Source organism: Myotis myotis, unplaced genomic scaffold (genome assembly GCF_014108235.1).
Source record: "Myotis myotis isolate mMyoMyo1 unplaced genomic scaffold, mMyoMyo1.p scaffold_m19_p_15, whole genome shotgun sequence".
In the NCBI taxonomy this organism is placed as follows: Eukaryota; Metazoa; Chordata; class Mammalia; order Chiroptera; family Vespertilionidae; genus Myotis; species Myotis myotis.
Genome location: NW_023416319.1, coordinates 6339578 through 6365553, shown reverse-complemented (window position 1 = coordinate 6365553; position 25976 = coordinate 6339578). Strand labels below are relative to the sequence as shown.

Below are 25976 nucleotides of genomic sequence, written 5' to 3'. Positions count from 1 at the left end.
AGGAGAATGTACATTCTGCAGTTTTGGGAAGGAACATTCTACAAATGTCAATTAGTCAATTTGGTCGATAGTGCTGTTCAAGTCTACTATTTCCTTCCTGATTTTTTTTTGCCTACCTGTATACAGTATTTTAGAGAGGTGTATTGAAATTTGCAACTATAATTGTGGATTTCTTTATTTCTCCCTTAAATTTTATCAGTTTTTAATCTCCTATATGTTGAAGCTCTGCTATTAGGAGCAAAACCATTTAAGACTGTTATGTCTTATTTATTGGTTAATTGACCCATTTACAATGATCAAATGGCCGTCATTAACTCCGTAATATTCTTTGCTCTGAAACCTACTTTACTTGATATTAAGATAATCATTCTTTTGACCCATGTTAACATTCTCCTTGTCTTCATTCGCCTAACCTATTTGTGTCTTTATGCTTAAAGTGTGTTTCTTGTTGATATCATCTAATTGGGTCTTGCTTTTTTCCTCCATTCTCATCTACATGTAATTGGGATGTTTAAACCATATATATATATATATATATTTTAAATATTTTTATTGATTTCAGAGAGGAAGGGAGAAGGAGAGAGGGAGAAACATCAATGATGAGAGAGAATCATTGATGAGCTGCCTCCTGCACGCCCCCTACTGGGGATCGAGCCCACAACCGGGGCATGTGCCCTTGACCGGAATCGAACCCGGGACCCTTCAGTCCACAGGCCAACGCTCTAGCCACTGAGCCAAACCATATATATTTAATGTGGTTATTGTTTTGGTTAGCTTTAAGCCTGTCATCTTAATATGTATTATTTATCTCATCTGTTCTTTGTTTCCTCTTTTTATGCTTTATTTTGGATTGAGTATTTTATTATTCTTTTTATCTCTGTTGGCTTATTAGGTACTGGTATAATGCTTTCATTATTTTAGTGGCTTATTTAGGGTTCATAATCTACACCTTTAATTTATTTCAGTCTACCTTCAAGTAATATATCACTTTACATGTAGTATAAGAACATCAAAAGAGTATATCTCCACACACCCCCTCCCGCCCACCCACACTTGGCCTTGACGCTAATATTGGCACACATTTTACTTTTGTCATACATTTAGGAGTTATAAATGTCAATCACTTAGATCTTATAAATCCCCATAATATGCAATGTTAATATTTTGTTTGAACAGCCAATTATCTTTAAAGACATTCCTGAGTACACTACCCAAAGCCCTAAGAGTTAGGAATTTTTAGGCTTTTAAATTTTTTTTTTCAAGTTTGAGTGGTGAGAGCAGACACTGTTCCCAGCCCTAAGTGAAAACCAGGCATTATTCTCTGGAATCCTTTTGGACAGCTTCCTGGCCTTTGATAGTTTCCTCACGTGCATGGTGAATCAGTCCTCTGCTGACGACTTTTTTGTGGGGGGTTGGGGGGGAGGGAACCCTTTTTAGGCCTCCAGGGTTCTTGCTTTGGGGAAGCTCTCTTCCTTCTTGTATTCTCTGTCCTAATAATTCCAACTGCGCTGGTCTCCCCAGACTCTCCGCTCTTTCTGCTCGGCTCAGAGACTCCACCCCGCTCCCCCGCGAGGCCCCATCCCCGTGCCACCACCTGGGGACTGCCTGAAGGCAATGGCCTGGGCAACCCTAGGGTCCAGCTCTTTTGTCCTCCTCCCTCATAAGTCACTGTCCTTTGTTGCCTGGTGTCCCAATTTTTTTTTTTTTTTTAAAGCATTGCTTCACATTATGTCTTTCTTTCTGGTAAGAAATGATATTCATGTCTCTTCATCTTGACTGGACTATCGCCTGTCTTTGAGCTTATTTCTTCGATCTTCTGTTGTGTCCAGCCTTCAGTTAAGCCCATCCAGTAAGGCTTTTCTTTTTTAAATAGACGATTTTTAGAGCAGTTTTAGGAAAACTGAGCAGAAAGTACAGAGCGTTCCCATAGACCTCCTGCCCTAACCACGCACGGCCTCCCCCACGATCAACACCCTGCCCCAGAATGTGCCCGGGCCTGGCTCAGTCACTCATCAGGAGCCTCCCCAGGCGAGGGCTTGAAGCGGAGGCAAAGCCTGAACGATGGAAAATCGGAGGCTGTCACAGAGCACGCTCCTCAAGGCTGCACGCAAACCCTTTCATGAGAGGGGGTCTGAGCGCGTGCACCTCTTCACATCTGCCAGCCGGGGCACGCTTTCCTCGTGGCGGAGCCCGGGCCAGGGGAGCAAGTCCAAGTGCACAAGCACAGGTCGAGTGCCTGCTTACTTGGCTAACACCTGATTGGCTGGAGCAATCGTGTGGGCAGCCGAACATGAAGGCGCAAGGAAGTCTGCTCTGCCCATGCAGAGGGCGTGGAAGGTGGGTATGCCACAGGGGAGTGAGGAATCTGGACCGATAATTTAATCCACCAAGAAGAAAGGTCCTTGATAAACGCTGGCCACACTAGTCACTATCAGTACTACCTGCTCACGGGACCAGGCGCCGCAGACAACTCTCAGGAAGGACAGTCACTGGGCTAAAAACCAGAAGTCAGATTTGGTCCCTGGAAGTCAAAACTGCAGCCTCAAAAAGGGGCCAGGCCAGAGCACAAAGCAACCACCACGCCCCTCCTCCCAGAGCCCCTGCCGGGCAGCTCCTGGGCCGGCCAGGCTGCTGGGCCCACGTCTGCCCAGTGGATCAATAGTAATTGGGGGCGCTGGGGGCGAGCTACTCAGTTGAACTGACCGTAAGGAGTGCCGGCCGCTTCCTGAGTCCTGGGGAGAAGCGCATGCACCATCCACTTAGCGCTGGAGCCTGGCCATTCCCGGGCACTGCCGCTCCTCCTCCTCCTCCTCCTCCTCCTCCTCCTCCTCCTCCTCCTCCTCCTCCTCCTCCTCCTCCTCCTTCTCCTCCTTCTCCTCTCGGCGGGGCCTGGGTGATCCTGCCTCTTCCTCCCGTACCTCCTGTCCTGTGAGCTCCTGGGAGGATGGAGGCTGCAGGGCCGCCCCAGGCCAGGAGGTGCTGCCAGGAGGCCCTGGAGAAACTCCTCCCTCGCCTCTGCTTTCTCTGCTCCCTGGTGACCTACGCGATGCTGGGCGCCCTGCTCTTCTCAGCCATTGAGGGTGGCCGGGACCTGGGGGCAGGTGACCCAGAGTTTGAGGATTTCTTGGAGCAGCTCTGTGGCCTCTTAAAATGCAACAGAACTGGTAGGTGGCTCACCAGGGCAGGGTGGGCCTTTTCTCTGTGGGTAGAGGGGCTGGGACCCTCTGCATGGAGCCTGGGTGACCTTAGGCCAGTGGCTTCCCTTTCTGAGCCTCAGTTTTCTCCTCTGTCAATAGGGAGAATAATGGCCTCTTAGGGTTGCCGTGAAGAATGTCAAAGAAGCACTGAGCACCCAGTACCTGCTCTGAAAAGACGCCCCCTTCCCGCTGCCTCAGCCCCAGCCCCACACAGGCCAGCAGGCTCTGGGGAGGGTGGGCTGCTAGAGATACGGTGAGGCTGGGCGGGGAGGTGACGAAGCCGGGGCTAGGAGTTCCTAGGCTGGTCCTCAGAAGGATGCCTGCCCCACCCATGATTCCATTTACAGGGATTAGAAGTCAAGGAACAATCCAAATTGGGCACCAGATAGAGAGCAGCCTGCCCCCTACTCTCCTGCTTTCTATTTCAAGCAGCCTTTTCTGTTGTTGGACTGAGGGGAGGAGGAGAGACTGTAGGAAGACCTTGGGGCCTGGTTCTAGTCCTCCTCGCCAGTCTCCCAGCTTGCTGTGTGGCCCCAGGCAGAGCCGCTGCCCTCTCTGGGTGTAGAGTGCTGGACAGAGGGGGGCCCACAATCCCAAGGACCCATGGGAAGCAGACGGGATGATAAACGAGATGGAAGGCACAAAGCGCTGTGTCTATGTCCTGATCGGGTTTCACTTGTATTTCGCCACTGGTTTCCACTGGAGGCCGGTCCTCTGGGCTGGGGCTGACTAGAGGTTGGTTGCAGGGGCAGGGTCTCCCCTCTGTGGAGGGGCCTCCCCACCCCTCCTCTCTGCACCTGTACCAGACAGACACGCACCTGCTCAGCCAACTGGGAGGTGACTTCTGCCAGCGCTGCTGCTGGGACATTGAGCCATCGCCGGCTCTGGACTGTCCACAAGGGCAGGGCTTTCCGCACCTGGCCACGACTGGCACCACCCAGGGGGCTTGTCTAAAATGCGCATGCCCAGCGCTTCCCCAAGCCAACTTAATCATGACCTCTGGGGCCGAGCTAGAATCTTATTTTTTTAAATATTTTTTATTGATTTTAGAGAGAGGAAGGGAAAGGGAGAGGGAGAGAGAAACAGCGATGAGAGAGAAACATTGACTGGCTGCCTCCTGCACTTCCCTACGGGGGATCGAGCCTGCAACCCAGGCATGTGCCCTGACCAGGAACTGAACCATGACCTCCTAGTTCATGGGCCGACACTCAAACACTAAGCCATACCAGCCGGGGGGAATCCAATGTTTAAGAAGTTTCCCAGGTGATTCTGATGCACGGAATGGTGTGGGAACACGGGGCTGGTCCAGACACATTTTGTACCGATTTTCAATGGAGGTTAAACTCCTCAGTACGGGCTAGCTAAGAGCAGACGCCATGCCAAAGGCTTTCCATGCAATAGCACACTCAGTCCTTACACCACCCCCATGAGGTGGGCATCAATTGTCCCCTTTCTCAGATGAAGCAACTGAGGCACTGGGAGGTAAGCGGCTTGCCCAAGGTCGCACACTAGGAAATGGGGCCGGGGATTCAGCCCCAGGCATTTGGGTTCCGGTGCCAGAGCTTCCCCCACGCCCCCATGTCCTGCTGCCTCCCTGCTGGGGAAACGGAGGCCGAGAAGCAGGCTTCCTGTCCGCAGCTATAGGAGCTGGTCAGGGTCAGAGCTGGGCCGGGAATGCAGGTGTCTGGACTCCCAGGCTGGTGCCCAGTCGAGTGAGTGTGACTTCCTGCTGTGGGCCAGGCTCTGTGACATACTCTTCCCACCACCCAGAGTCTGGCACGTGGCTTCTAGGGTCCCCCAAACCCACTGGCTGCCAGGCCAAAGGGACCTCTGAAAACCCCCCTGAAGAACCAGGGCTCCCCAACCTGCTTCAATATGTATATTGATTTCAGGGAGAGGGAGAGAGAGAGAAACATCAATGATGAGAGAGAATCATTGATCAGCCGCCTCCTGCACACCCCACACGGGGGATCGAGCCCACAACCTGGGCATGTGCCCTGACCAGGAATCGAACCGTGACCTCCTGTTTCATTGAGCCATGCCAGCCGGGCCCAAACCTGCTTCTGCCACGCATCCCAGACACCCTCGGGTGGCTGGTGCCCACAGATCCCAGTACAACCACCAAACTCCATCGGCTCAGTGACCTCCAGGAGGCAGTGCAGGTTGCGACCACAGCACAGCTTGCATTTCATAAAAGCCTTTTGCTTTCAATTTACAAGATCCCGTGACAGACAGAGCAGAAGTGTGTGTGCCCCTTTGCACGGTGGAAGACAGAGGCCTGGAGAACCCAGAAAGCCCTCCACGGCTGCACAGCATCCCGTGGCTGAGCTCGGGCGTGAGCCTGGGCTGCTCCCTGCAGGCACCCGAGCAGGACCTAACGGCAGAGACACTGACAAGCAGGGCCCCGAGAGCCAAGTGTTGGTGTTGATGGGGCCTCAAGGCTGGGTTGGAGGGGAGCAGCCAGCATGGCTCAGTGGTTGAGAGTCGACCTATGAACCAGGAGGTCACGGTTCGATTCGGGGCACATGCCCGGGTTGCAGGCTCGATCCCTGGTAGAGGGTCGTGCAGGAGGCATCTGATCAATGACTCTCTCATCATTGATGTTTCTATCTCCCTCTCCCTTCCTCTCTGAAGTCAATGAAAAAATATATATATTTTAAAATGACAGGGGCGGGGGAGGTGGGGCGCTACTGGTCCCTGGGGAAGACTCCCCTTCACCTCGGGGGTCCCTGTCTTGGAGGGCGGAGCTCTCTCCCTCACCCTGGCCCTCTCTTTCTCCAGGGATGGAAGACAGGAAGCTGGACCTCCGGCAGCTGCTGTCCAAGGTGAAGCCCCAGTGGTCCAGCAGGTCCGCAGACTGGTCCTTCCTGAGCTCGCTCTTCTTCTGTTGCTCGGTGATCAGCACCGTGGGTAAGTTCAAGGGCAAGGCTGGGCCTGGCAGAAAGGCCTGGGGAGAGGATGGGGCAGGGAGATGCTGAGGGCCCTTGGTGAGGATGCTGGGACGTTCAATTCATGTCGTGTGGAGGGCCTACCCTTTGCCAGGCCTCCTGCGCGCGGGCAGGCACTGGTCCCAGCTCAGGACACAGCAGGCCCTGCCACTGGCCCACAAGGTGCCTTCATGGGAATTAGAAAAGAGCGCCCTTTCTCAGGTGGGTGCAGCCCAGGTCTGTCCGCAGCTACAGGAATAATCAGGTCAGGGTCAGGGTCGGAGCTGGGTCTAGACGGGGCGTAGCCCCCAGTGAGCAAGGTGTTGGGCTGGGATCCAGCCCCTTCTCGCCCCGCAGTTGAGTGCCCTTGTCCCAAACACCATCGGCCCGGTAGTACCTGCCAGCCCAGCTCCTGGGCAGGACAGAGGAACTCGGGACAGCCCCGTGGTCAGCACAGGATGTGCTCAGGGCTTTGTGGGAGCGCCGACTTGGGGCAGCGGCCCCAGGCTTAAGGGAGGTCCAAGAGGCAGGACTGGAAGTTGCAGCTCCGGTGGCGCCTCCCAGTGGAGACACTCAGCACTGGGGCTCCCCGTGAGGGGCGGGGAGGGGAGGTGGGTTTCAGGATCACCAGCGCCCACAGCTGGTTTCTTCCAGAAGGCTGACATTGCCAGGGTGATGAGTGACAAGAACAGCGATACCCCTGAGCACCCAGCAGGGCCTCACATGCGTCATCCTATTGCATTCTCACGGCAACCCCATGAGGTAGATGCTGTTTCTGTCCCACTCGGCAGTGAGCTGGGAACACTTTGTGGGGACAACCGTTACGGGGAGCAGTGTCTACAAGGAAGATCCTGGTGATGAGCAAGGGGGCTGAGAGCATGGGGTTTAGTTTGTTTTTAGTGTGTGTGTGTTTTCTTCTCAAGAACTTCAGGGGATTGGTCTAACTGATCTTATCATTTCTAAGCCTGGGCACTACGGACAATATGACGGCTGGACCAGATGACTTTGCTGTGGGGGCTGCCCTGGGCACTGTGGGAAGTATAGCAGCGTCCCTGGCCCTTATCCGCCAGCAGCTCTTACCTCTACCTCTTCCTCCGCTGTACCCACCAGTTTCACCAACCAAAAGTGTCTCCAGGCTTTGACAAACGTCTTTGGGGGGCAAGACTGCCCCCCGTTGAGACCCACTGAGCTAATACAATGGTTACCAAGGTGCAGTCTCTGGACCAGTAAGTAGCACATGTATCACCCAAGAACATGTTAGAAATTCAAGGTAATTCTCGGGCCCATCCTAGACCTTCTGAGTCAGAAACTATGGCTGTGGGGCCCAGCAAAGTGTGTTTAACCAGTTCTCATGGCGATTCGGATGCGTGCTAACGTGGGGAGGCACTGACCTGACGCCAGCCCTGGCTATCACCTGGCCGTCTTCCACAAGCTCCGAGCCTGGACCCTGCCCCACGCCAATCAAGTCAGAATCTCTAGGGACGGGCCCAGGCGTCAGCCTTTCTCAGAGCCCTTGGGTGATTCTAACCGGACTCCGGGCTGGGAACCACTGATGTGATGGAAATGCATTAGCTTGGTTTAAATCCCCAGGAAGCGATGCTATCACCCACGATGTAAGTCAATTAGGACATCGGGCCGTCCAGCAATGACAACTGGAAGAGGATGTTGGGGAAAGTTCTGCACTACCCAGAATCGATAACGGTGTTTGAAGGCCCTGCTGGCATTGCCGCTGCCGGCCCTGGGTCTCTGGGTCACCTGCCATGCACCTGGCCTTGATGCTGGGAAAGGGACACCTGACAGGTGTGAGGCTGGCCAACCCCCCGCCATTGCCAATTGGGTCAGCCCCCTTGGGTTAGAAAGTTAAGTGGACGAGCTATTAAATACTCCCAGGCTAAGTGGAGGGGACTGATCCTAGTGGAACATATAAATGCATTAGAAGAAATGATCTGATTTTCCATTATGCAGCTCAGCGTCCGGTAATTGGGGCAGTCAATATAGGCCCTTCGTTGGGGCTGGGCGCTCTCTGAGACTTGTTTCTGTGGAGTATTTTCTATAACATGGCATATATTCTGGGTTATAAACATGTCCCACCCAAGGCAGCCACAGACTTTATTTACAAGGTGCGAAGCCCACCTTTGCCGAGGAGAGCAGGTTGGGTGTGTGTGGGGGGGGAGGGGGGTGGGTGAGATCTTAGGGAGAGGGGTACACACCCTTGTGGGCTGTAGGCTGTTTGACCCTGGCCAGGTCACCTGACTTCCCTGTTCCATGTCCATTAACTGTGGTAATAATGGTGGTTTTGTATTGCAAGGAATTTTGACTCCAAAAGGCACTTGACTCTATAAATCTTGTAAGAAATGAGCATTTTTTCCTTTTAAAGGGAAAAAAAATCTGACCCTGGGTCTCCATACTTGCGGATGGGGAATTTTAACTCCTCACTTTCCTCGGGGTGCCTGGGAACTGGGGGCTCTGTGCTGCCTGGAAAACAGAGGGGAGAGGCCTGTCGATGGGCCCCCAGGCTGCTGCTGGCGTCCTTCTGGGCTGATGGCTCTGTGGGTCCCATGACACCCAGGGCCTGGGCTCCTCTGGCCGGTAGCCATGGCTGGGCCTCTCTGAGCTCCTGCCCCCATAGGAGAGGCTCGGCTCCCTCCCCCACCCCCTTCCTCTCTCCTCCTCCCTGCTCAGGAGTCTCTCCCCGCCCTCCTCCATGGCCTCCTTTGCCCTGGCTGCATTGGTTTTAGCACCAGAAGTCCCATGTTCTGGGACACCCCTCAGTCCTGAGCAAACGGGGCAGTTGGCCATTCTACCCATGACCTACCTCTGTCGCCCGTCCTCCCTCTCCCTTAGACCCCACCCACCACGGTCTCCTCAGTGGTCCTGGGCTTTCACCAAGGCCTGGAGGGGAGGCTGTCCTGAGGCCACTTCTGCAACCCCTGTCCCTCAGGGGAGGGCGGGAGCTGCTGGAGTGGAGGCAGTGGGAACCCTCAGTACCCTCCCAGCAAGTCCTGCCACACGGAGCAAACCCGGGACCCGGTGGGAGGTGGAACCAATGCACTCCCCAGTCCCGAGCCCGGTACACACTCCTGGCCGCGTCCTGCTGGAATGGAGGAGAGCCAAGCTCCAGGCCAAGCTTTCCTCTCAACCAGGAGCCCCCATAGGGCGTGACCCCTGCCTGTTCCTTGTATATCCCCCAAGCTTGGGCACAAGAGCCTGGCATGTGGTAGGTGCTCCATAAATGTGGAATCCAGGCAGGGTGCCTTTGTTTTAATTGCTCACCCATCAGCCTGCTCTTTTAAAAAAAAAAATTATCATTGTGTTACATATGTCCCCTCTTTTCCCTCATTGACCCCCTCCAGCCGGCCCCAACCCCCAGCCCAGGCCACCACCCTATTGTCTGTGTCCATGGGTGATGCATATATGCATTCAAGGTCTTGGGTTGATCTCTTTCCATCCCCCCCCCCACCCTCCCCCGCCTTCCCTCCGAGATTCCCCACTCTGTTCCATGCTTCCAAGTCTCTGGATCCACTCTGTTCATCAGTTTATTTTGTTAATTAGATTCCACATATGAGTGAGGTCACGCAACAGCCTGCTCTTGTACATCCTGTCCTGGATCCCCACCTGGAATCCCATACCTGCTGAGTGGGGAATGGCATTCGATGCACAGCTGTCTCCTCCACTAAACCAGAAGCTCAGCGGGGTTCGGTTCCCTATTGACTCCGCTCGCTGTGTGCCCGGCGCCTGCCGTCAGCACTCCATGTGCACACACACTAGGAAGACACACACAGAGCGAATCGCCCTGCTATCACACGGAACCTCTGGAACCAGCTAGGGTGGCCCGGAATGCCCCGGAACAGGCACACACTGCTGAGACCCATCGTGGGCCACGGCCCTCCCCCAGGACCCTGGCGCAGTGGGCAACTGATCATTCCCACAGGGCAGAGCCTGGCCCAGAGCCGGCCACAGGAGCTGCGGCCCCGGAGGAGCTGGGGCTCAGCCAGCCTAGCAATTACCTTCACATTAATTTACATAATTGGGCTGGGTTTCCTGTATTAATCTTCCTTTAAGGCATCAAAAATTAAACACAGGCATTAAAGACGAAAGCGTTCCCTGTGTGTCGAGGTCACTGAGCTTGCCCATCCAGAAGGTCTGACTACCTGTGCTGTGAGGTTTGGCGGCTCCCTCTCCTGGCCTGCTGGGGGTGAGGGTGGGAGAAGGAGGGGGTCCCAGAGAGCATGGAGGCCTCAGCCCACCTGCCCCTTTGCTTGGAGAACCTGTTCTCACTGGTTGAAGGTTCCACCCCCTTGGTGCCCCTGACCCAGTGGAGACTGAGCCCTGGCAGCCCTGGGGTGTGACACCCACCTCCCCTCTCTCTCACACGCCACATTGCTTCCGGTCTCTGGCCACATTGCTTCCGGTCTCTGGCCTCCGTTTCCCCATCTGTGAATGGTGATAACAACGCCCACCTAGGAAGGTGGGCTGATGCCAGCCCAGTGGCTGCTCAGTAGGCAGCTACGTTAGCTCCTGGAGGTGAGGACGCCAGCCTTCTCCAGTCGCCCACTATGTGTCAGGCACTGGCCCCATGAAGTCCTGCCTGCTAGTTGATAGACAAAGCAGGGATAGTCGTCCTCATCCTATATAATAAAACCCTAATATGCAAATCGGCCGAACGGCGGAAAGACCAGTCACTATGATGCGCACTGACCATCACGGGGCAGATGCTCAATGCCTCAGAGCTGCCCCCTGGTGGTCAGTGCGATCCGAGTAGCCGGGCTCACAGCTGGCGAGCACAGAGGAGGTGGCAGGAGCCTCTCCTGCCTCCACTGCAGGCGGGGTGGGGGCGGGGGGGTGTGAGGAGCGAGGGGTCCCAGACTGCGAGAGGGTGCAGGCCGGGCTGAGGGACCCCCCTCCAGTGCACGAAATTTCGTGCACCGAGCCTCTAGTTTACAGATAAGAAACCTTAAAATGTGAGCAGGCAAGTCACTTTCTAGTAAATGGCAGAGCTGGGATTCGAACTGAGATTGGTAAGATTCTAGATCAGCGGTTCTCAACCTGTGGGTCGCAACCCTTTCACAGGGGTCGTCTAAGACCATCGGAAAACACATATATAATTACATATTGTTTTTGTGATGAATCACTATGCTTTAATTATGTTCAATTTGTAACAATGAAAATACATCCTGCATATCAGATATTTACATGACGATTCATAACAGTAGCAAAATTACAGTTATGAAGTAGCAACGAAAATAATTTTATGGTTGGGGGTCACCACAACATGAGGACCTGTATTAAAGGGTTGCGGCCTTAGGAAGGTTGAGAACCACTGCTCCAGATGCTGGGATCCTAACCGCTCCCCCATCATTTGTGAACATGTCTAGCGCACTAAACCACGGTGGCTCTGAGAGCAGCAATTGCATTTTATTCACTTTCCAACTTCCTACTGTCCTGAACGCTATGCACACTGCTGTACACATGGAAGGCACATAATAATCACCTAATACACAGACACAAACAAACCAAGAGGCCCAGACCTTCCAGCGAGGACAAGGGTGGCTCCTTAAAAACCCAGTGCCTGCCTTCATGGAGGAGGAAGGGGTGGTGGGTATGATTGCAAGGCCATCCACGCCCCCTTACCTGCGCTCTTCCTGTCCTTCCAGGTGAGCTGGTCCATCTCACGCAGATGCTCAGGAATGGCCAGGCAGGGTGAAAGGCGGTCAGCTCACTCCCAATCACGTGCTTGGCCCCTGCCAAGGACACTCCAGGTCAATCATCTGGACACGACCTGCTCTGTCTCCTAAAGAGAAGCTGGGTGTCACCCCTTATACCCCGCCCCCCCCCAAAGCAGGCCTAACGGTAGACAAGAGGATGAGTGTTTTAAGATGCATATTTGCAAACACATTGTGTCAAAGGTCACGCCAAGGAGGGGAAAGGGCAGAGGTCTCTTTAACGCCTTTTGGGGGGGGAAGGGGCAGGGGGGCCAGGTGACCAGCCCGGCTGTGTCCTCTTGCAGGTTACAGCCACGTCTACCCCGTCACCAGGCTCGGCAAGTACCTGGTCATGCTCTACGCGCTCTTCGGCATCCCCCTGATGGTCCTGGTGCTCACGGACACAGGCGACATCCTAGCAACCATCCTGTCCAGGTCCTACAATCGGTTCCAAGGGCTCCTCCCGCTCCGCCCTCCGCTCTCCAGATGGTGCTCCCGACTGCTCTGCCGGAGAAGGCCTGCCGCCAAGCCCATGGACCCAGCCATCCCCAGGATCATCATCAGTGCTCAGGAGCCCCCGGGCCCCAAACCCGGCATGTGTCCCTCCGCCCCCAGCAACAGCATGGAGCTGCTCGAGGGGCTCCTGGCGGGAGACACACAGAACACGCTGCAACCGCCCCCGCGGGCTGTGCCCAGGAGTAACTCCTGCCCCGAGCTGGTGTCGGGGAGACTCTCCTACTCCGTCATCAGCAACCTGGACGAGGTGGGCCGGCAGGTGGAGCGGCTGGACGTGCCCCTGCCCGTCATCGCCCTCCTGGTGTTCGCCTACATCTCCTGCGCAGCTGCCATCCTCCCCGCCTGGGAGCAGCACCTCGACTTCCAGGACGCCTTCTACTTCTGCTTCGTCACGCTGACCACCATCGGGTTTGGGGACACCGCCTTGGAACACCCCCACTTCTTCTTGTTTTTCTCCCTCTACATCATCGTCGGGATGGAGATCGTGTGCATCGCTTTTAAGCTGGTGCAGAACAGGCTGATTCGCATGTACAAACAGCTCATGCTGCTCTTCGCCAAAGGGAAGTGTTAGGACCCCGCTAAACCGGGAAGGCGCCCCCGTCCCCGATGTGGCACATGTGGGCCGAGCTGGGTTGCTTGCCTGGGCTTTTGGGGCTAGTGTAGTTAAAGCGTGGCCCTGCGGCCTGTCATCTGAGACCTTGGGGCCCTGATTTTAGCCTCCAGGCCCTGCAGAAAGGTGGCCAGTGCCCTATGTAACAGGACAGTAGACAAAAACGATCACCAGGCCCTAATGTCCAATTTATTTCCCTGTCTTCATTTTTTTTTTTTATTTTAGAGGCTGCTTATTCACGCTGGGGACAGTGAAATAAGAAAGGACTGGGGAAATGATCCCAGGCTGACCTGCTTTGGCTCACTAAGAAGTTAGAGAAATGGGGTCTGGGGTTTGCCCCAGATGAACTATATCACTGCCCATTGCTGCCCTGGTTGCAAGCCTCGCGGGGTCTCTTAGAGCTTAGGAGATGCATGTCTATGGGGGAAGGAGAGAGGGGGAAGGGGACAGGAAAGGCATGGGCATGCTCCCAAGAGGGAGTGTGTCCCCTGTCTCCCTTTTTTTTTTTAAAAAAAAACAAACAAACAAAACAACCATCACCATATGTAGATGAAACCAGCTAACAGAAGTCACCAGTTTTCTTGCACCATGAGGAAAAAATCGCCTTTGTTCTTGCACGTTGCACTGTGGGCTGAATTAAACCTTCCTGAGCCGCTCCCCGTGTGCCCTTGATGCAACAGAGCCCCTCTGAGCAGCCTCTTTTCTTACGTGACTGTGCGAATGCCGGCCAGACCAGCGGATTCCAGCCCGCGTAAAATACGCCCATCCGCTGAGAGGTGCTGTCGCCCATGTTCACAGGGGCCCGGGAGAGTTCCTGATTGTCAGGGTCTGTGCAGACCAGTGTTCTCACTCAGCGGGATGCGATTGGCATCTCCTGAATGAGTTGGCATGTGGAAGTGTTGATGCTTAAGCAAATGGCTGGGCACACAAGAGGTCTGGCACTCGTTGGCACTCACCCTGTGCCAATTCATGAATGAGCTGGTCTGTGGGGCAGATGCTGTAGGTGGCCCTCCCAGCTGCCCTGGCTCTCCGGCTCCCTTTGCATGAGGACTTTCTCTGGCCCCTAAAGCTGGGCATTCACAGGGCAGGTTAGAAGTGCCAAGGAGTCAGGGCTCTTGGGAGCAGCCATCAATCCATGACTGATGGCACCCAGCTTCTTGCCTCTCCCCTGGGGTAACCCTGGGTCATGTCCCTGAGTTCCCAGCTGCCTGGAGCCTCTGCTGCTCATGAGAACACCCTGTATTGGCCCCCTTCACCTCCCCATCTCATCTCCTCACTGCTCTGAGATCACCCCTAAATAACCCACATGCACACAGTCCTTGTCTCAGAGTCACTCCTGGGGACCCGGGCCCTGGGAGAGGATGTGACAGGTCAGGGTATAATGGTGTCTGGCAGCGAGGACCGCACTTCCCCGAGTGGCCACCAGGGGGAGCCGCCAGACCGCACGGACCCCGCGCTCCCGGCCAGCCGCTGGCCCGTCTGCTTTCAGTGCCTGGGGGGCTCCGCCACCAACCCTCTAGGAGCGGATATCTCCCGCCGTGGCCCTCTGAGAGGGGACACCTCCGACTTATGTCCTCACTGCGGTCCTAGAGGAGGGCTCCTCGGACCTCTGCTCCCACTGGGACATGGCGGGGCAGCCGCACCTGGGGCCCAAGTCCTCCGAGCAGCTTTCACCAGGGCGCTTCCTACTCTTATTCCTTGTCCTTCAAATCGCCTGCCCTGCCAAGCTAAGGCCGTGTGGCCACTGGAGTCCCAGCCACTGCACAGTGTCGCCCTTCACCCGGGTCCCTTCCTTCTCTGACCCACCGGCCTCCCGCTGGGGGTAGACCGGCTGAAGCTTGCAAGACACACCTAGAACCTTCTGCAGAGCACGGACGCCCTGTCCCACGGGGATGTGCTGCTGGAGGCTCTGGGAGTGGCGGTGGTGCTGGGCTTGGATGCTGTGTCTAAAGCTGCCTGGTGACTCTCACCTGGTTCTCAGGGGAGGCCAGGGACAGGCAGGCTCTCCCAGGAAGGGGTGGGGGTGCCCCCTGCTCCTGGGAGGGCTGTGGGGACAGACCTGGCTGGTGCCGGCCTTCGGGGCCCTGCTCTGCAGGTGACCCGGACAGTGGAGGCCTGCTTCTGGGCCTCTCAGGGAGGACAGGATTGGCCTGGGCAGCGCCCCCTGGCCCTGCTGACCTCGGGGTTCGGGTGCCCTGCCGGCTGCTTTGGTGGGTGGTGACTGGGGGGGACCTGGTCCCCCAGGGCCCTGGCGCCCGTGTGGGCTGCTGGGTGCACTGTCTGAGGGGGCCCCAGTGCCGACCGGGGCTGGCCGTGAGGCTCCGTGTGAAGGCCTCTGCCTGGGGGACAGGCCGCCTGGAGCCTTGGCAGGTTTCTCTGTCAGATGAGAGTCAAGAAGAGGGTACCTACCTCCACGCGTCCTGTGCGGGTCCCAGAGAGTGCTGCCCAGCGCCCGGCTCTGTGCGCGCTTTAAAGTCCTAGCGGTTCCAGGAGGGGATGAGGTGTCTCTCAGCTCCCCCTGGCACCCCTCCCGCCTGCAGGGGGCAGAAAGGGCGAGACCGGGAGGGAAGGCCTGGACGCCTGCAAGGAGCCCAGCTGATCTGGAGCGTCTCCATCACGGGGCCCAGGGAGCATGCGCAGTCCCCGCCCAGGTGGGGCACCTCCAGCAGCGGAGGCCCAGCGCACCTGGACTGGAGGTGGGAAGCATTCTTTCCAGTTCCCCCCTTTACTGCCCTGGGGACCCCTCCCCAGCCTGCAGTGGTCACCTCCTCTTGGTTTCCAAAGCAGCCCTTTGCCTGATGGGCTCGCGCGCGCTCTCTCTCTCTCTCTCTCTCTCTCTCTCTCTCTCTCTCTCCAGGGCTTCCACCTGCGGCCCATTGTTTCCTCCTGTCTCCACTCCCTCCCGTTGGTCTCACCCACTCAGGTGCAAATTAGCACGATGCCCAGGACTCCACACTTAAGACTGAGTCCTGGCTCCTCTGACTGACGTGTCCAAGACGAGCTCTGACCTTGACCCTGGTCTTGCTCCTCCCCTTGGCCCTGGTCCGTCCCCGCCCAGGTGGGGCGCCTTCGGCAGCAGCTGCCCAGCCTTCCAGTGGCTCAAGCCAGACGCCAGGGAGGCTGCTGACTGGGCTTTCATCTCCCTCCTGCTCTGACTCGAGAGGCACATGTGCGGCTTTTAAGAAGCCCCCAGTCTTGCCCTCCCTGTTTGGCTCAGTGGATAGAGCAACGGCCTGTGGACTGAAGGCTCCTGGGTTCGATTCTGGTCAAGGGCACATGCCCGGGTTGTGGGCTTGATCCCCAGAAGGAGGTGTGCAGGAGGCAGCCAATCAATGAGTCTCTCTCATCACTGATATTTCTCTCTCTCCCTCTCCTTTCCTCTCTGAAATCAATAAAAATATATTAAAAATAAAATAATAAAAGCTTATATTAAAGAAAAAGAACCCCCCCTCCCCCCGTCTTGAGTGTGCCTCCCAGAGATCCCATTTCTCTGGGTTCAGGTGGGGCCTGTCAAGTGCCAGGTGAGCCTGGTTGCTTATTCACTCATTTATTCAGCCACAAACCACGGGTCAGCGAGCACTGTGCTGTGTGCCGGGCACTGGAGGTACAGCCCTGAGGAGAGCACTTCTAATGCCCAGGCACATAGCAGATGCTCATGCCTGTTTGCTGGGCAAAGGTGATCCAGGTGACCCGGACCCCTCTCCCCTGACAGAGAACCAACGAGACAGTTGGGTGACAGGAGCCAGGCCAAGAGGGTCGTCCCTGCATCCAGCTCCCTGGAAAGCCAGGCACACGCCATGGCTGGCGGGGGGGGGGGGGGGGGGGGCTGTCCAGGGTCGGGAGGCCTGTGTGACTGGGCCGTTGCCATGGTGACCGATGTGCACCTGGTTAGTGGAGAACTTTGAAGTGGACTTGGCTGCAGGGCAACAAAGAGCACCTCCATCTCAGATGCAAATCATGGCTCTTTTCATCCTCAGCCCTCTCCTGCTCTGCTTTTGTTCCTGCCATTAGATCAGAGAATAGACCCTTCCCCAGGCTATAAATTCAAAACACAGGCAATTAAGGGGCCTCTCGGAGGGTCAAGCCCCGCTTCAGTCCCTTCAAAAAGCAATGGCATGTGTAGAAAAAGAGATGGCCGTGCAAAGGTGGTCAGCATCGCCTGCCTGTCGCTATCCAACAGAGGCCGTGGTGGGCAACAGTAGGCTTACAGCTGTGAGCACATGGAAGCGTCCATACGCTGCTGTGAGCACATGGCCTGCCCCTCTTTTTCCATATGAACAACTGTTGGCCTACTTTTGCCCACCCCCGTGTTTACTGAGGACCTACTACATGCGAGGACCCCGGGGAGTCAGACTGGCACGAGATGGTCTCCCAGAGCTTGTGATCAGGACTACCGCTCTGTGCCTCAGTTTCCACAGTGTACAAGAGGGCTGAAGTAGCCCTGGGGCTTCCATATGGTGCTTCCTGCAGCCCAGGCACAGATTCCAGTCACTTCCCCCCATTTCAACCCGAGTCGATTTGCTTTGCTCTGTTTTATATATTCTACGTTCCTATAACATTTTGTTTGAAGAAAAAAGTCCATAAGGAGAGAGAGAAGAACCATTGGCCAGGAATTCCCTAAGGCTTTTCCTGATGGAGTGCTATGTGATGTTGACCGCTAAGGAGACCAGATTCTCAGGGCTGTTGGGCCTCATGGAGACGGATGAGCAGAAGGCAAGTTGCATTAGGACGTACACCTGCCTGGAGGGCTGACACCTGCCTGGAGGGCTGGCACCTGCCTTCATTTTAAGTAAGGAAAGGAGCTCCGCTCAGCCAGTGTTGGAAAGGGAAAATCAGGTCGTTCCTCACCGGGTTCCCCATGGCATCGCCCTGAGCCATCTGCCCTTCCCAGACTGGATGCTCCAGGCCCTCGCTGCCCTGCCCTCGCCTTCCTCACGCAGCTTGGTCTGGGCAGCAGCCTTCAGGGCCTGCACCCCCTCAGAGTCCCCTGCCAACGCTGCCTCCACACACACACACACACACACACACACACACACACTCCCCCCATGACGACTCAGGGTCTGTCCTCCCTGCCCAGCTCGAAGGCGTGGCCTCTGAGTGGATTCAACATTTCTTGTTGAAGGAATGTTATCAGGTGAGGTGCTGGGGCTGTTGTTTTGGGGGCCCCGCCCCTCACTCCGTGCCTTTCTGTGGTTTTCTCCTGAAATCGGGGCGAGCCGGGTGGGCAGTGCCCTCTGTCTCCTCCCTTTCCTCCCTGGGAACCCTCCCCGCTTCCTCCTCCACAGGTGACCCAGTGACAGCAGGCTGACCACAGAGTCCACTCCAGTCTTTCCCGAAAGCCACTCGCACTGTCTGGGCGGGGAAGCGGGGAAGCGGGGAAGCGGGAAGTGCGGCTGGGATGGGCTTTGTTTATTTATTTATTTTTGTTTTTAATCCTCACCCGAGGATATCTTTCCATTGATTTTTAGGGAGAGTGGGAGAGAGAGAGGGAAAGACAGAGAGAAACATTGATGTGAGAGAAACTCATCGATTGGTTGCCTCCTACACACGCCCTGACCAGGGCCTGGGCCCGGGAGGAGCCTGCAACCAAGGTACATGCCCTTGGCCAGAATCGAACCCGGGACCCTTTGGTCCACAGGCCGACGCTCTATCCACTGAGCCAAACCGGCTGGGGCTGGGAAGGGTTTATTGACTGTCCCCGGTCTCGAGGAGGGGCAGGAAAGCTTCATGAACTCGGCAAAGCCAGGCGAGCTCACTTAGGGGCATTGTGCTGCCTGGGCCCACGCCAGGTTCAAGCCATAGTGTTGTCCCTGGGCTGCGTCCTCTCCTGTTCACCCCTTTAGGGTGCAGTGCCCTTCTCCCTCAAGGCCACGGTGGTGCAGAGAGAGGAGGGTGTGCACTGCAGGACGGCCTCCGTCAAAACACGCGGCCTTGGCGACATCACACACCGACCTTCCTCCAGGCCTGAAAGTGAAGCTTGTTGCAATCAACATGCATTACTTTTTACAGTAAAAACTTCTTAAGACGTTATTGGGATGGTTTGCCACAAAAGCACTTGGTTACAAAATTAAACCCACTGGGCAACAGCGTGCACAGCTCAGTGTGCAAAACTTGGTGCCAAGCTCTGGGGGAGGGGGTGACTCACAACATTTAATGACACCTGGCCCTGTCCCCCCGGGGTTCACGAAGAGAGCCATGTGGGCAGGGCTCCGATAGACGGCGGGCTGCGTGAGGCCCTGAGGCAGCCTTGGCGAGGCAGCATAGCCGACTGGGGAAGGGCCAGGGTTCACGCTGGCTTGGGTTTAAGTTCTTGGGTGGAGGGAGAGCAGTGTTGCTAATAATAGCTCCAACTGAGGGATGCCCCACTGTCCATCCACGGAATGAAAAGCAATTGTGTTAGGGCCACACAATGGAATACTATGCAGCAGTGAACACGGATGGACTTCAGGTACACATGCTGTGGCTGCATCTCACCAGAGATACTGTACGAAAGGAACCAGAGAGAGAAAGAACACCTACAGAATGATCGCACTTATACAAAGATTAAAAAAAGACAAACCTCAATTTTATTTTTAGGGAAACACCGTAGGTGGTAAAATTGTAAACAAGAGCAGGAGAAGATGATCAAGAGGTCGCTCGAGGGGGACGGGGGGGGGGGGTGACTATGACTATGACTGAGGGGGGCACCCAGTGGCCCCCCGGCTTCCAGCCGGGCTTCAGATCTTGTCCTGGGGGCGCAGGGGGGTCACACTGGGGCTCCCTGAACAGCTATTCTTTCTATTGCAGGCAAAGGTCTTGTGCCCTCGTCAGTATGGATGACATATCTCATAATAAAATAGGAGGAAGCAGCAATAGAGGCTGTGGCAAATAACACTTCAAAAACATGGAAGGGCATAACATTACACGTGGAAAGGAAAAGTCTTCACCCTCCTACTCTCCCCTCCCCCACCGACACCCACCCAGAGCTGATCCGCCCGCCTGCCTCTCGCACGTGCACTTGCACACGTATGTGTAGCCTTTTAAACAGAGGTGTTTGTTTTCTTAAATTGGATCGTTGCAGATAGGCTGTCCTGGGAGCTTTTGTTTCACGCAAGAAGAATACTTCTTGGGTCTTTTTCTATGGTAAACACGGTGCTATCTCATTGACCTAAGGCAGTGGTCGGCAAACTCATTAGTCAACAGAGCCAAATATCAACAGTACAACAATTGAAATTTCTTCTGAGAGCCACATTTTTTAAACTTAAACTATATAGGTAGGCACATTGCTATTAACTTAATTAGGGTACTCCTAAGGCTTAGGAAGAGCCACACTCAAGGGGCCAAAGAGCCGCATGTGGCTCGAGAGCCGCAGTTTGCCAATCACTGACCTAAGGGGTCCCTTGGCCTTTCACTGGAAGAGTGACCCCCACTTACTTTGGGAGGCCCCTGGGTGCAGACACTCGGGAGGGTTCCAGATTCTTCCTGTTGGGATTCTGAAGTCACACAAGAAACTCGACATACAAATGTCTTAACGGCTTTTCAAAAGACTGCTCATCCTTAAGTATTTTCTCTGCTGGGGGGTGGGGGGCGGGTTGGCGAATGCCTGGGGTTGTGGCCCCTGCATGCTGCCATATGAAAGGGATTCATTCTCTGCTCTCCTCAGAGGAATGTGGGTGGCAAAGTCGGGGACTTCACAAATAAGACCCAGAAAGTCCCCTGGTAGCAGCAGCTCAGGCCACCTGTGCGAAATGGCTGAGCCAGGATACTCCCCAAAGGATCCTAGAAAAGGGAGAGCTCTCGTGTGTGTGTGTGTGTGTGTGTGTGTGTGTGTGTGTGTGTGTGTGTCCCTGAGGCCCCCAAACACTGGCTCTGCGGAGACAACATCTCCCACAAGACAACAGTCAATAGAAATCCAATTGGACGTAATGACTGGCTTTCTCTCCCCCACTCAGGGATGGTGACAGTGATTTCTCAGATGCCTTTTAGTTACAGACAAGTTTCTGAACAAAATAATTAGGTTTGGGTCTTTGCAGCCTGCCCTATTGGGCTATCGATTATCCACTAACATCTCCCCCCGGCGGGTGTCTGGGTGTGCGGTTGGCATAGCAAGTGGGCAAGGACAGCTCGGAGCAGGGGTGGGAGCCTCCAGGGAGCTGCGTTCTGAGCCTGTGGTCCCTCCCAGAGCTCTCAGCTGCTGAGGACCACCTGTGGGCACCCAGCTGTCGGCACCCCCAGTGTCCACATCAGCGGTCCCTGAACCACCAAAGTCAGGAAGTGGAGTTCCAGTCCTCACTGCCCTGACCTCACACCTGTGTGACCGTGGGCAAGGCTCTGTCCCTCTCTGGGTCAACTCAATCAATGACCTCCAGGGCCCTGACCAGCACCGATGCTCTCCCCAGCTGTGCAATAGAAATATCACATGGCCACAGATGTGAGCCACATAGGAAATAATAAACTTTCTAGCAGCCATGTAAAAAAAAAAAAAAAAGTAGCCTGGCCAGTGCAGCTCACACCGAACCAGGAGGTCACGGTTTGATTCTCAGTCAGGGCACATGTCCGGTTGCAGGCTCGATCCCCACTGTGGGCCGTGCGGGAGGCAGCTGATCAATGATTCCCTCTCATCATTGATGTTTCTATCTCTCCTTCCCCCGCCCTTCCTCTCTGAAATCAATAAAAATATATTTGAAAAATTATTAACGGAATGTTTTACTGTTTTGTTTTACTGGTTTTAAGAAGCAAAAACAATGTGGCCAATGAAGGCAGAGGCAGTGGTGGAGGCTGGACTAGACACAGCCCACTGGGCCACCGTGAAGACAGTTGACATTCTCCGAAGGGCAAGGGCACTGTGGCGTTCTAGACCAGGCATGGCAGGAGCACACTGTGTCTTTGACTCTCTCCAGCTGGTGAGGAGGGTGGACGGTGGGAAGCCTGGGGGCCGTCGGGGTGCTGTTGCAATGGTCCAGGTGAGAGCGGACAATCAGAGCATAAAACGGATGCAACGCGCTCCTCACAGCTGCCCGGCTCCCCCTTCAATTACAGCCAATGTCCTCAGACAGGTTAGTGATTCTATTAGCCTGGCCAACCTGGAGACCTGCATTTTACTGATAATGTTGCATGAAGCCAGTTAATGCAGTGATTGAATTATTAAGTTAGAGAGTCTGTGACGTGATTTCATTGGCCCTCACAGCAAGGCATCCTTCAAGCAAATTGACACTTGCGTTGCCATTCCCTCTCAAAACCAGTACAGTGGATTTGGTTATGTTCTGTACGGAAAATGTTCCTGTACAGTATACAGAACTCAGAAGAGAATGAAAGTGAAATGCATAATTTTTCCCAATCGGAGCTCATTTGTGTGTGTGTATTAAACACACACAACAGTGAATAAAAACGCTCTTACTGACGGGGGCAGGTCCTGGCTGAGCCCTCCCGGGGGCACTTGAAAAGAAGATGAAGTCTGCTCATTTTCAGGGTAAACCAGTATCAATTAGGCCAGCATGGTGGATGGTATTGTTTGATCTTCCGGGTCTGCTTTCTTGTCTAGGTGTTCCATCAGTGGTTGAGAAAGGTGTTAAATTCCCCAATTTGGACCCTGAAATTGTCTTTTCCTCCCTTTCTCTTACACATTTTGAAGCTCCATCATTGGGCGCATATACATGATTATTATTATGTGTTCCTACTGGGTTGATCACTTTCATCCTTATGAAAACTTTTTGATATCTCTGTTTAACCTTTGTTTTTAAATCTACTTTACCTGGTACTCATACAGTCACTTCAGCCTTCTAATGCTTCCAGTTTGCATGGTATATGTTCCCCATCCATTTACTTTCAACCCACCTGTGTCCTTGTATTTAAAGAGTGTCTCTTGTAGGCAGCATAGAATCTGGACTATTTTTTTTTTTAATCCACCCAATTTGTTTTAATTGTGGTCTCCATGAATGCTTCATGGGTTTCACCTCTCCTTTATTTTTGTTTTCTCCTTGAACCCTCTGACTTTTTCTGCTCATCTGCTCCTCCTTTCTGGCCTTTTGAAATGATTTGAATACTTTCTAGAAATTTAATGTTACTTTTCCTGTTAGCTGTTGACCCATTCTTTCTTGTATTATTTTTACAGTGATGGCCTGAGAGATTACAACACCCGTCCCAAACATTTTTACACTCCAACGTATAGTTATAACAATACTAGAAGCCCAGCACGTGAAATCATGCGCCCCCCCCCCGCCCCCCATACAACCCCACGTGCAGGCCCGCCCACCCGTGCTGTTGGTCGCTGTGGCATTAGGGCCACAGACCTTTTATAATATAGATACCACTTCACACAGAATATAGAAATCTGGCCACTTTACAGACCCATCACCACCCTCATCCTTTAAGGTAGAGTTGTCAGAAGTAACACATCTACACGTGTCATAAATCCCTCAAGACACAGTGTTATCATGTTAAGTAGTTAAAGCTTTATAAAGAAAATAAAGGGGGAAAGGCCAAAACAAAACATAACAAGAAAAAAACCAAACAAAAACTCAAACCAAAACACAGACCCTCAAGTCTTTTGCCTTGTGCCAGACACGTACCTTTTCCGATGCTCACCCCTTTCTGAGGCTGGGTTTCCGCCTGCTCTCGCTTCCCCCCGGTCTGCCAGCCCCGAGGAGACTTGGCCCACGTGTGGCCTCTGCTCAGTCCTGAAAGGCTTCGCCATCCACAGCCCCTTGTGGGGGGAGCCTCAGGTGCAGAGAGTGGAGGTGATCACATGCCTCAGTTCTCAGCAATAAACCATTGCTTGGGTTATTTCCACTTTCCTGCCTTGTCCCACATCCCCTCTCCGATCCCACTCTGCCCCCTGAATACGGACCCTTGAGAAGAAGGAAGCCTCCGCAAGATGGCGCTTCTAAAGGACCAACATGGGTCTCAGTGGCAGAATGGGCTCCCCTCCCGCCTCTCCTGCTCAAGACTTTACCCTCCCCTCCTCCCCCCTTCTCCCTGGGAACCACCACCTGGCTGTCTGTGTCTGAGTTTCAGTTTTATACCCCACACTAGAGGCCCGGTGCACAAGATTCATGCACTCAGGCGGGGGACCCTCAGCCCGGCCTGTGCCCTCTCACAGTCCAGGGGCCCTCAGGGGATGTCCGACTGTCAGCTTAGGGGAGCGGGCCTAAGCCGGCAGTCAGACATGCTTAGCGCTGCCGTGGAGGCGGGAGAGGCTCCCAACACTGCTGCTGCACTCGCCAGCCGTGAGCCCAGCTCAGGGCTTCTGACTGAGCGGCGCCGTCCCTGTGGGAGTGCACTCCTGCATTGGGCATCTGCCCCCTGGTGGTCAGTGTGCATCACAGCAACCGGTCATTCCACCGTTTGGTCGATTTGCATATTAGCCTTTTAGTATATAGGATATGAGTGAAATCATGTGGTTCTTGGCTTTCTTTGACTTATTTTGCATAACACAATCTTCTCAAGGTCCATCCATGCTGTTGCAAATGACAGCATTTCCATTTCTCGTGTGACTGGATAGTAACCCATTGTGTACATGTGCCACACCTTCTTTATCCAGTTGGCTACTGAAGGGCACTCGGTTTCCACGCCTTGGCCACTGTGACTAAGGCTGCCATAAACATGGGGGTGCATATATCTTTGAGAATAAATGTTTTCAAATCTTTCAGGTAATTACCTAGAAGAGAGATTGCTGGGTCATATGGTAACTCTATTCTTAATTTTTTTTTTAATCCTCACCCAAGGATCTTTTTTCCATTGATTTTTAGAGAGAGTGGAAGGGAGGGGGAGAGACAGAGGGAGTAACATGGATATGAGAGAGACCCATGGATTGGTTGCCTCCTGCAAGTGCCCCTACTGGGGCCAGGGATCGAGTGTGCAACCAAGGTATGTGCCCTTGACTGGAATTGAACCCACGACCCTTCAGTACGAGGGCCAACGCTCTAACCCAGTGATGGCGAACCTATGACATGAGTGTCAGAGTTAACACGCGAACTCATTTTTTTGGTTGATTTTTCTTTGTTAAATGGCATGTAAATATATAAAATAAATATCAAAAATATAAACCTTTGTTTTACTATGGTTGCAAATATCAAAAAATTTCTATATGTGACACAGCACCAGAGTTAAGTTAGGGTTTTTCAAAATGCTGACACGCCGAGCTCAGAAGGTTTGCCATCACTGCCCTAACCACTGAGAAAACTGGCCAAGGCTCTATTCTTAATTTTTCGAATAGAAACGGCCACTTTTTCCATAGTGGCTGTACCAGTTTACATTCCCACCAGCAGTGAATGAGGGTTCCTTTTTCTCCACGACCTCTCCAAGACTTCCTATTATTTGTCTTGTTGATAATGGCCACTCTAACAGGTGTGCAGGGTATCTCGTTGTCCTTTTGATTTGCATTTCCATAACAGCTAGTGAAGTGGAGCATCTTTTCATATATCAGTTGGCCACTTGTATGTCTTCTGGGGAGAAGTGTCTGTTCAGGTCTTGTGCCCACTTTTAAAATGGATTGTTTGTGTTGCGTTGTATGAGTTCTTTATATATTTTGGATATTAACCCCCTGTCGGAGTAGTTGTTGCAAATATCTTCTCCCATTGGGTTGGTTGGAGGCATAGATATTTTTTAAAAATTCTTTTAGAGGGGTGTGAACAGAAACGTGTGAAACGCCGTTACAGACCACAGTGCTCCCGGGGAGGGGGCAGAGGTCAGAAGGAGGGGCACAGTGACAGGCCACCTTCCTCCAGCTGCTGGGCTGGAGCCGGGTGGCTACCAGGACCTGAACACACCCTGAGGACAGGGGTTTTGTCTGTTTGGCTGCTACTGTCTCCCCAGAATTGATAGTACCTGACACCTATTAAGCCCGCAACAAATATTTATTGAATGAATGAACGGTAGGCACTTTCTGAGCTCCCACTCTCTAAGGGGTGCCTGCGCATTCCCATGTAATCCTAGACACAGCACTGCAATAGGTCCAATCAGTAGCCCCATTTCAGAGATGGGGAAACTAAGGCATGGAGAGGATACACAACCTGCCCAAGGTCACTGATCAAGGAAGGAGCAGGCT

General features: G+C 54.0%; 1 protein-coding gene across 1 annotated transcript; it reads left to right on the top strand.

Annotated features, from left to right (window-relative positions):
* The first annotated feature begins 2944 nt into the window (after positions 1 to 2944).
* Positions 2945 to 12913, top strand: KCNK18 (potassium two pore domain channel subfamily K member 18). Its single transcript, XM_036337368.1, has 3 exons — positions 2945 to 3164; positions 5979 to 6107; positions 12132 to 12913. The coding sequence occupies exons 1-3, from the start codon at positions 2945 to 2947 to the stop codon at positions 12911 to 12913; spliced, it is 1131 nt and encodes a 376-aa protein (XP_036193261.1).
* Positions 12914 to 25976: the final 13063 nt, after the last annotated feature.